The 9,936-nt window shown below is 36.4% G+C and overlaps 1 protein-coding gene across 2 annotated transcripts; it reads left to right on the top strand.

The window, feature by feature from the left end:
* Positions 1–553: 553 nt before the first annotated feature.
* Positions 554–7,385, top strand: LOC122277303 (probable hexosyltransferase MUCI70). Of its 2 annotated transcripts, none has more exons than XM_043087255.1 (10): positions 554–669; positions 832–1,408; positions 2,073–2,321; positions 2,489–2,702; positions 2,893–3,002; positions 3,084–3,283; positions 4,049–4,152; positions 5,645–5,832; positions 5,921–6,120; positions 6,798–7,385. In XM_043087255.1, exons 2-10 carry the CDS (start codon positions 1,120–1,122, stop codon positions 7,050–7,052), a joined length of 1,809 nt encoding a protein of 602 aa, XP_042943189.1. In that variant the 5' UTR covers positions 554–669; positions 832–1,119; the 3' UTR covers positions 7,053–7,385. The 2 variants fall into 2 exon arrangements, with proteins under 2 accessions (XP_042943189.1, XP_042943188.1); XM_043087254.1 differs by having other exon boundaries at positions 583–745.
* Positions 7,386–9,936: the final 2,551 nt, after the last annotated feature.

Genomic DNA, 9,936 nt, shown 5'->3' with positions numbered 1-9,936 from the left:
ATCTTGGATAATTCGTGCAATAATAAATTAAAATGTCTTAAAATTTTTGATTTGAAGGTTTAGACACATGAAGTGAGCAATACGAACAAAGATTTTTGAGTATTTTCAATTTGCGATATTATATATTGTGAAGTCTGCTTATTGTGTGTATTTTTCTCTAATTTTAGAGGGTTTTAGATAAAATGCCGAAAATTAGATATATAAAATAGATAATGTAATATTTATTATTGTTTGAAATCTTTTACGCAAATAATTATAAATATTTTAAGACTTAATTTATATACTTATTTATTTATTTTGGGGTTTAATGTCGGGATAGTTTTTAAAAATCTTAATTATGGAGATATATTTTTATATATGTCTTAAGATAAAAAAAGAAAAAGAAAAAAAGAAATAAATATCAAGACACACGGAAAGGAAAATTGAAGGCCAGCAAGGTTCCTAGCCTCCATTATGAAGGCCAAAAGTCACGCATTGTGTTTGGGTAGCACAAAGTTTTTGTACATTATAAGGTGATACATCAATATTGGGTTGTTAACATCACGCACATGGCGCAAGATAGCCTATCGGGATTTTCCATGCTTTTCATTATTTGATAATTTTCTATAAAGTTTTTCCCCCTGGGATCACAAAATTAGCAAAAAACAATATACAAGTGTGCGATCCCAGGTTTGTGCGCAGCTCCTCGAATTCACAAGCACCTGGATTCCTGCTAAAAACCCTACACACCAATCACAACACTTAGGTTCATCCTGTCCTAGATCAGATAATATTATCTCAATGCTCCACTGAAATTCCAAAACACTTACTGGGTTGGCACTTGTTTTGCAGGAGCAAAAGATTTGAGTTGATCTGTTTTTGCTTTGAAAGATCAGAAAAGCAAACTTTATTGTTAATCTATTTTTGTTAAGTGTCCAACTTTATAGTCATCAGAAGTTTGAAGCAGAATTTTGTCTGCATTTGGTTAGGGAGAGCTTTGTTTAAGAAATTCAGGGGTGCCCTTTAAGTCTGGGCCTAATCTGGTGAAGTGGGTGTGGATTATCGGGGAGTGTTTGGGGGGGTGAGTGAGCGTGTCAATGGGAAGGAGATGAGAGGGGCATATGAGGGTTTTGGGGAACGATGACGGGAGGGTCATTGGGGATGCGTTCGGGGAGTTATGGATCTTTGGATAAACAGCTACAACAGAACAGCAACAACGGCAACATTAACAGCAACAACAGCTGTTACATCAACAACGTCAATGGATTGTCGCCAATTCCTACAACGCGGAAGCCTTCGAAAATGCAGAAGGAGAGGGAGAGGTTGTTCCACTGGATCTGCAAGTTTGCTGGACGCAAAAAGGTCGGAATGCTGCTTCTATGTGTCATCTCCGCCGCGGTTTTCGTCTGGGTTTTGTATGTAGGAAAAGGTTTGGTTTTGCACCCCCTCTCCGTCTCCTGTCCTCTTTTGATGTAGGTAGTGGATTATTGAGCTTGATGATAATAATATAGTTGATTGAATTCAACAAGGAAGCTGGAATAGAAAAATGAGTTTTACCATGTTAATTTTTCTGCTAAGAATAAGGACTTGGTTCTATCTAGCACTCGCTTGGTTAACCTTCAAATTCGAAATTCAGTAATAAGCCAAGGGATTAGTGGGTTACCACCTCATTTATCGAGATAGATAAAATGAACTCTTAATTTTATGCTACACAAACAACAAAAAAGGTGAAAAGTAAGAAAAACTTATATCGATATTGGAGTTTTATTTTAAAATTCCGTTCATTTCGTTTCTTCTTTTTCTTGTTTTATTTTCATTTTTAGAGAATATACTCGGTTTGATGATTAAAGTTCCAAAGCTGCGCCCCATTCTAAAATCCAACAGACGTTTACTGAATGGACATGAACTCCTTACATCTGTTTCTAGTATTTGGCTCATCTTAATCCACTTGCATAGTTGCATATGCCTTTTAACCCAAATGCGTCCTCTGCAGAATCTATGGACTTTGATATTCTTGTTTCTGGGTTTCAGTATCGGCCACTTCTATATAATTTGTGTAAGAAAATGATGCATTTATTTTGGCAAATCTTCAGGCGAAGATGCTCAAGAAAGTGAACCTGTTCAGAACATTGGTGTAAATGTGAGCATGCCTTTAAAGAACCATATTGAAAGTAACACTCTTTCTTCACTGAGCGTAATGGGAGTGGTTCGCGATTTGGCTTTGCCTCCTCCTCCTCCTCCTCCTGCTGTTTTTCTAGGGTATACACTTCCTCCAGGGCACCCATGCAATAGTTTCACTCTGCCTCCTCCACCAGCTGATAAAAAAAGGACTGGACCACGGCGTAAGTTCTGCATTTAATTTTTGAATAATAAGTTATGCAATTGCTACTCAACATTCCCATAAATGTCTTGCAAGTCCCACAATGGTCGGGGCTTTTAGGCGCTAGTATCTTAATAATTACAGTGACATTATTGATGTTGCTGAGTTTCTTTATTGTTTATGCTTCAGCGTGTCCTGTATGTTACCTACCTGTTGAAGAAGCTGTTGCCTTGATGCCAAAGATTCCCTCAGCTTCCCCAGTTCTTAAAAAATTAACATATATTTACGAGGAAAATTTATCTAGAGATGGAGAATTTGGAGGTTCGGACTTTGGTGGATATCCTACTTTAAAGCAGAGGAATGATTCTTTTGACATCAGAGAGTCAATGAGCGTGCACTGTGGGTATGCTTTTCTTCTTGTTGTGAAGTTTTCATTGAGTATATTCTCAAATACTTAATATTGTTTCTTTGGATATTTTCTTGCATTCTGTTTTCTTTGTAATATGTTTATTCCAGTAACAGTACATAATAACTATTAGGGCCCTTCGCATAAATATTTATTGTTCCATTGATTTTTTTATTCAATAAATCAGATTTGTCAGAGGAGTTAAACCTGGCCGCAACACAGGATACGACATGGATGATGATGACCTTCTTGAGATGGAGCAGTGTAATGGTGTGGTTGTTGCATCAGCTATATTTGGTAATATTCTGTCATTTGGTTTTCATCCGTTTCTGGTTAAAGCTGGTGGTATGCTAACCAAATAAATCCATTCTCCATCAGGAGCTTTTGATGATATAAACCAGCCAAAAAATATCAGTGACTATTCCAAGGCCACTGTTTGCTTCTACATGTTCATAGATGAAGAGACGGAAACTTATATGAAAAATGCTGGCACTCTTGGCAGCGAAAAGAAAGTTGGGTTATGGAGAACAGTTGTTGTTCGTAACCTTCCATATGAAGATGACCGACGCACAGGAAAGGTAAGAAATCTGAATTTTAGGTGGTGTCCTTTCTGCCTCGAGATCACAGTTTGCTTTAGAGGCTGCCTAGTTGCCAGTCTTGGTGCTGTAGCACCAACAATTTGTTTGTACATATGCACGTGTATGTACTATTATTTTAGTCATAGCTTGGTCAATGTTCTTTAATATGAATAGGAAGGATGATGAGTATGGTCAAACTGCAGGTTCCCAAAAAGCTCCAACTCAAATGTCACCTTCTCCCCTTGAAAGAGTGGGGTGAAGGGTGTGCTTATGAGTTCCTGATCCATAGCTTCTGCATTTTAGTTAACAACCAAAAGAATATGTTTAGAATGCAGTTGATTATTTTCCATGAACGTCATTGAAACTCTAATGTCTCAATCCCTCCTCCCGCCCTGCTCCCTAAAGGGGAAAAAAAATGCAGCTGGTTAATTCCATGATACAAGTTACTGAAAATTTACCTATAAAAATAATGTTACCGAGTTGTTTAATAGCGCCCAAGTCTCAACCCTCTTCCAAATCCCCCCAAACAGAAGAAACCTAAAGAAAACAAAGGCAATGATATTTTCGGATGTATTAAGATGCTAATAGATAGCAACACATTTATACTTAAGGGGGCCATATTTTCTTTTGTTGTATGCTGTGGTAATATTATGTGAAAAATATTATTCATGGGGTCTGTACATTGATTGCTGAGTTAATGTTGGTATACATGTGCTAGTACTTTTATATACTGATTAGCTCTGACCCAGACTACTCCTGTGGCAGATTCCAAAGCTTCTAGTCCATAGGATGTTTCCAAACGCCCGCTTTTCTCTTTGGATTGATGGAAAGCTTGAACTTGTTGTGGATCCTTATCAAATACTTGAAAGGTACTTTTGCTTTATGATCAACTATATTCCTCTATATTCTTGTATTAATTAAGTTTCTCTTTTTGCTTTGTATTGTACAAGTCTTTCTTACTTTAAAACAAGAATGCATATGGGCATCTTTTTGGTGCTCCCATAGGAAGGCCAAGTTATATTGTTGGTAAGCCCAATTTTGATTTTTTTAATTGGTAATTTACAGTCAAAATTGGGGGTTCTGAACCCACAATCTCGACTTCCACCTTATGTCTATGAAGGTAGAAAATACCATTTGAGCAAGAGCTCATTGCGATAAGTATACTTACCATCACTGTTCAGGAGCATTCTACTATCTTGCATGGAGCCTCCATGCAATGAAGTAATGTACCTGCTCCATCTCAGTTATTAAATCTTTTGACCAATTGGCAATTGCTTTACCTCCTTCTGAGTCTACTAATGTCCCCGTTGACAATACATTGGAGGTATGAGTCTGCTAATGTCCTTGTTGATGAAGCTTCTTTTTAGTTTGTCCCCAATGAACTGGATGGGAGATCTACTTGTAGCCTGTATCCTCCAACACAAACAAAAGAAGCACCAACTAGTCGATAATGTACCTTCTGCGCATCAACATTACATAATGCCTAAGTTGCAGCTTCTGATTCTAGTGCCAATGCATTGTTTATTAGCACACTACTAAATTGATCTTTTCTTGAAGGTGGTTGGATCTTTTCTTGAAGGTGGTTGTCTTTGCTTCAGGACTATCATTAGTTGCTTTGTTTTCTTAGGAACAAGGATACTTGATTTGGAGTTTAGATCGTTTTGAATCATCTTGACCAGAACTATGCGCAAATATAATAGTAAAACCAACAGGACTTGTCTGCTTTATACTCTTTTGCGGTCAAACCTCAACAATTATTTCATTCAGCCAGGACCAAAGTCTTTTGGTGCTTAATTTAGGGATCTCCTTTTGGGTGTCTTCTTGAGGGAATGTTCTTCTAATCATTTCTCTTGTAACTTAGTATTAGCATTATATTATGTCAGGCAGTCAGATCAACCAACTTTTTTCTTCTTGCCGGCTATAAATAACATTTAAATACTAAGTTATTTTACTCTGGGCAGCCAGTTACACTATTGCCTTTTCTAGTAATGTGGCACTAAAACTTTCTGAGTGGGGAAATCTTTTATCACCTTTTTGGCTTAATTTATATGCTCAGATCTGCTCTCTGTTCTACATGGCTTTGACTATTTTGCTTGCTTTGAGTGAGTAGATCCAACTAAAGCTGCAGTACACATCTAAGCGATACAAAAATGAGGGATTATTTCATTCTTTATGAACCCTGCTGACAGAGTCTGTCTGTGAATGTGCTTAATTATGGGCTGGTCTCTATGATGGTTTAAACATTGCTCCAAACATCACACTGATTTTGATTTATGATCTCTGCAATGATAGAAATCATTCCTGTTCATGATTATTTCCCTTCTCGGACTTCTGTAATTTACCATTGAACCAAAATTTCAGGTTCTTGTGGAGGAAAAATGCTACTTTTGCAATCTCTAAACATTATAGACGCTTCGATACTTTTGTGGAAGCAGAGGCAAACAAAGCTGCTCACAAATATGACAACGCCTCTATTGATTTTCAGATTAACTTTTACAAAAATGAGGGTTTGACACCATATTCAGAGGCTAAACTTCCCATCATAAGTGGTAGGTGCAAGCTCCTTTCCTTCTTTTTGTTCAGTTGATGCCTTTTGATTTGTTTGTGAAGTCTTTTGTTTTATGGCTGGGTCTGTAGATGTTCCTGAAGGATGTGTGATAATAAGGGAGCATGTTCCTCTCAGCAACCTCTTTACTTGTCTTTGGTTCAATGAAGTGGATCGTTTTACATCCAGGGACCAAATTAGTTTCTCCACTGTGAGGGACAAGATTTTGTCAAAGGTGAATTGGAGTATTAGTATGTTCTTGGACTGTGAAAGGCGCAATTTTGTCATTCAGGTAATTTACTTTAAGCATTTATGGGGTTATCAAGGTATGTTAACTGTCTACTGGTAATTGAAGTGGATCTATTTATATCATATGACTTGTTCTGGTGTGAAGCTATCTACTTTTGAAGCCATGGTTGAACATAGCAGCCATAGTTCCAAATGATATCAAATTGTTGCAATTAGTTTCATTTCATGATGCACCAATCTTCCCGATGATGTTGTCTAACTCCTGTCTGTCTCTAAACGCTATTTGTAGGAACAATGGATCCTTTGTTTTTCAGGAACCACAGTTTTCAATTCCCTTTCCCCCATTTTAGTCCAGTTTACAATTCCCAATTTTACTTATCAAAAAAAGAAAAAAAAAAAAAAAAAACAATTCCCAATTTGATCAATTATGTCCTAACTCCCAATTTCGAATATTTTGTATTTTTTTTATATCTATTGTGTAGATGATGTTGTCAGTTCCATTGCATTAAATTTCCTGAAAATAAAAAAGGGATCCCCAATTACTCCCTAAATAAGATTATATGTCTTCTGTAAAACCATGAGGTCGGTTGAACGTTATCTCAAATGGACTAATTCTCTAAAGCCATCCACTTGCAGTGTATTTTCTTGTTATTTAGATTGGTTCCCTCTCTCTCTCATTTGTACCTCACTAAAGTTGAATTTTTTGTTTGCTGCCAACAGAAATACCATAGAGATGTATTGGAACAAATTGCTCCCCCTGTCTCTGTTGCTGTTTATCCACCACCACCACCACCACCACCACCGTCATCACAGACTCTATATGATGAACCACCGATCAAATTTTACCATGAGACTTCACCAGAAGGGACTATAAGTGTTCCAATCAGAAAGGTCCAACCAAGGCGTACCAGGAGGTCCAGTTCTAGGCGTCACCGCAAAGTCTCTGCTGGTGTTAGGGACATCCATTCTAGTTGACGTTTTGTCGAAGCAAATTATGCATTTCTTTTTCCTTTCAATGTCATTGTCCTGGGTCGGGAGGATTTGTGCAAGGTGAGCGTTGTACTTCTGCTTCCAAGGTTAATGCTACCTTTCTCATTCTTTATCCGCTTTTGGAGTTGTCAATTTTCATTCATTTTTTGGATGTATATAATAATTATAGTATGGGTTGCTGCCAAAGCCCTTAAATGTAGTGACCCATTAGTCGTTTCCATTGTCATAGCAGCATCACTCTGGAACTCAATTATGTAAAAGTCATATTCATGTCTCTTTTGAAAGGCAATAAAAGGAGATAAAAAGTTCTCGTAAAAATTGGTTGATTTTTGTTACTCCACATTCTCCACTGTTTTCTGTGGATGACACTGGGGAGCTTGAACCTTGGTGCTAATAGCAGTCTGGCTTTTAGCTTTGCTTTATATCCTTGCATGTCTTCATCTTCTGGTAAGCTAAGATCTGCCCAAATCCAATAACTATACTCTTGGTTTTTTACAAGTCATCGCTCCTCTCTTTCTTTCTTTGCTGCACCCAAAAGTATGCAATTAACACCAATGCAGAACTAGAAGAGAGAAGCTTTTCGGCTGTTACTTTCATAGAGCCCAAACTTCCATATATCTTGTTGCCCTTTGTACAGTATCTAGGAATCCCTTCGAGGACACCATAAATTTTACAGAAATGCTTATGTCCCGAGAGTGTCTACTGATATTTTTTTTTTACTTAATAATTAAATAAGTATTTTTTAATGATGTGATTTTTTTTAATATTTAAGGATATAAAATAAATGTATGAAAAGAAAAAAAAAAAGCATTTCACATTCTCGGGAGGATTTATTGAGCTACACGTGGGTGTAGCAGACTCTAAACTTTAACCCTTGCCCTGCAAAGAAGGTATCTTGCACTACTGACTGGCTGCAAGACTTGCAGTGCCATTGCTGCTATTAGCACGTGGTAAGGAATGGCTGGGACCAACGAAATCCTCGACCATATACTTGCCGTGGGATATATATATATTTTTAAATTAATTAAATAAATTCATGATTTATTTTATAACAAACGCTATATTTTTAAACGAAAGAAAAATGATATTTGAAATAAGATGTGTAAGTTTTGTGTATTTTTTTTTTTTTTTAAAAAGAAAGATATATCTGATACTTTCATATTTTAGAAGTGTATTATCTTTCATTGCTCTAACTAAAATTAAGTGAGAATTTATTTTGACGGTACACCATCACATCCTTATGAGTAATGCAGACTTGGATGGAAGATGATGGTTGGGGTCCAGAAATTATTCTGATGATGGTTGGGGTCTAGAAATTATTCTCTGGAAATTATTAGGGTTTGGAGTGACACAAGGCAAGTTTCTAATTGTCTCGATCTTCCTTTAAAAATATGGCAAAGCGGATTTGTCTAATTAGTGTGCTGATTAATAGCTTCCACTCTGACTGAACAATAGCAATTGATAATTATGTTAAGAAAGCATTTATCTTTAATCACTACATCTTCTTATAGAGTTCTGATTTGTCATGTCTGGAGATTTATTTCACATGTTTTATTAGCAAAGATTAATTTTAAAAGCTTTTTATTAGTAAGTTAGAGAGAATTGCTACTGTTGTAAATAGATCATGGATGACTAAATCTATACATCAGCCCACTGTTCTTAACACCACACACCTGACATGGGACTTTTTCCCCCAACCTATGAAACAAGCATTTAGAAGGAAGAGTCCATTTTCAAAATTGAGAAAACCTCCCACTCCCCGTGTTCGTGGCTTCTTCTTACCCTCTGCCCAGTGCCCTGTCGTCTCAAGTTGGATTTTCTTTCGCAAACTCAAGTTCTTTTTTTTTTCCCGCCCTTTTTCGATAATGGGCTTAAAGCTAGAAAAAGATCTTAAATCCTTCAAGAATTACAAAATACATCAGAGGAGGAAATGCCAGATGAAAGTTGAGGTTTTTGGAATTGTGAGTTGAAAAAGCTTGAGGATTTGCACATTTGGAAGAACTGTGTTTTAGTTGTTGAAGGTTTGTTTAAATTTATAATATTAAAAAAAAAAGAGAACTAGCAAAATCTGAAGAAGATGAACCGACAAGCATCTGCAAGAGCGGCCTTAATTCACAATTTGCTGCAAGGGTCGTTCCAATGACTGCGTTCATAAAAGTTTTAAAACTAGGATCCAATCCAAGACTAGCAAGATTGGGATTTTCATTGGTAGCATCAGGGAATGAGGGGTAAAAGTTTAAATAGAAAAATTGGAGAACCGGTCCGAATCGGTTGGCTCGGTTTTGTACTGGTTCGATCTAAAACTGGATCCTATATTTGAAAAATTGGCTAAACCTGGTCCGACTTTGGTTCTTAGCTTTCCGACACCAAATTAGACCAGTTTATAGAATATATATAACTTAATTTTTAATATTAAATATAATATTTATATATAATATATATAATTATATATGAAATAATTTTATATTATAATTTATAATATAAAATTTTAATCTTAAATATATATAATTTTTTATATATAGTATATATAATTATATTGGCACTTGATTAAAACTGAAAAATCGAACTGAACCGGACCAATAAAATCGAAAGTACTGGTTTAGGAGGATAACGGGTCCGAAATCGGTTCTTAAAAATGCAAAACCAGTGTATACTAATTCGGTCTCAAAATTTGCACAAAATTAGACTGAATCAAACTGGTTATACCCTATGGACAACAATTTTCTTTCTAGATGAAAGCTTGCTCATGGAGATGAAGGCACAAGGTTGCTAACGAAAGCTTGTGCAAGAGAGGCTTTTGCTGAGAAAGCTTGGGCGACTCAGAGGTCGAGAGAGATGAGTAAAGACTTACATGAGAGGAACACGAAGA

This window comes from Carya illinoinensis, chromosome 9 (genome assembly GCF_018687715.1).
Source record: "Carya illinoinensis cultivar Pawnee chromosome 9, C.illinoinensisPawnee_v1, whole genome shotgun sequence".
Lineage (NCBI taxonomy): Eukaryota > Viridiplantae > Streptophyta > Magnoliopsida > Fagales > Juglandaceae > Carya > Carya illinoinensis.
Note: the sequence above shows the minus strand (reverse complement) of the source record. Positions and strands in the feature narration are given on the sequence as shown.

Bases quoted from the DNA above. Each gene is read 5' to 3' on its own strand.
- LOC122277303 (XM_043087255.1), top strand. From the start codon at position 1,120: ATGACGGGAGGGTCATTGGGGATGCGTTCGGGGAGTTATGGATCTTTG. The intron at 4,153-5,644 runs GTACTTTTGCTT...CCAAAATTTCAG, and splicing joins CCTTATCAAATACTTGAAAG to GTTCTTGTGGAGGAAAAATG. The intron at 5,833-5,920 runs GTAGGTGCAAGC...CTGGGTCTGTAG, and splicing joins TAAACTTCCCATCATAAGTG to ATGTTCCTGAAGGATGTGTG.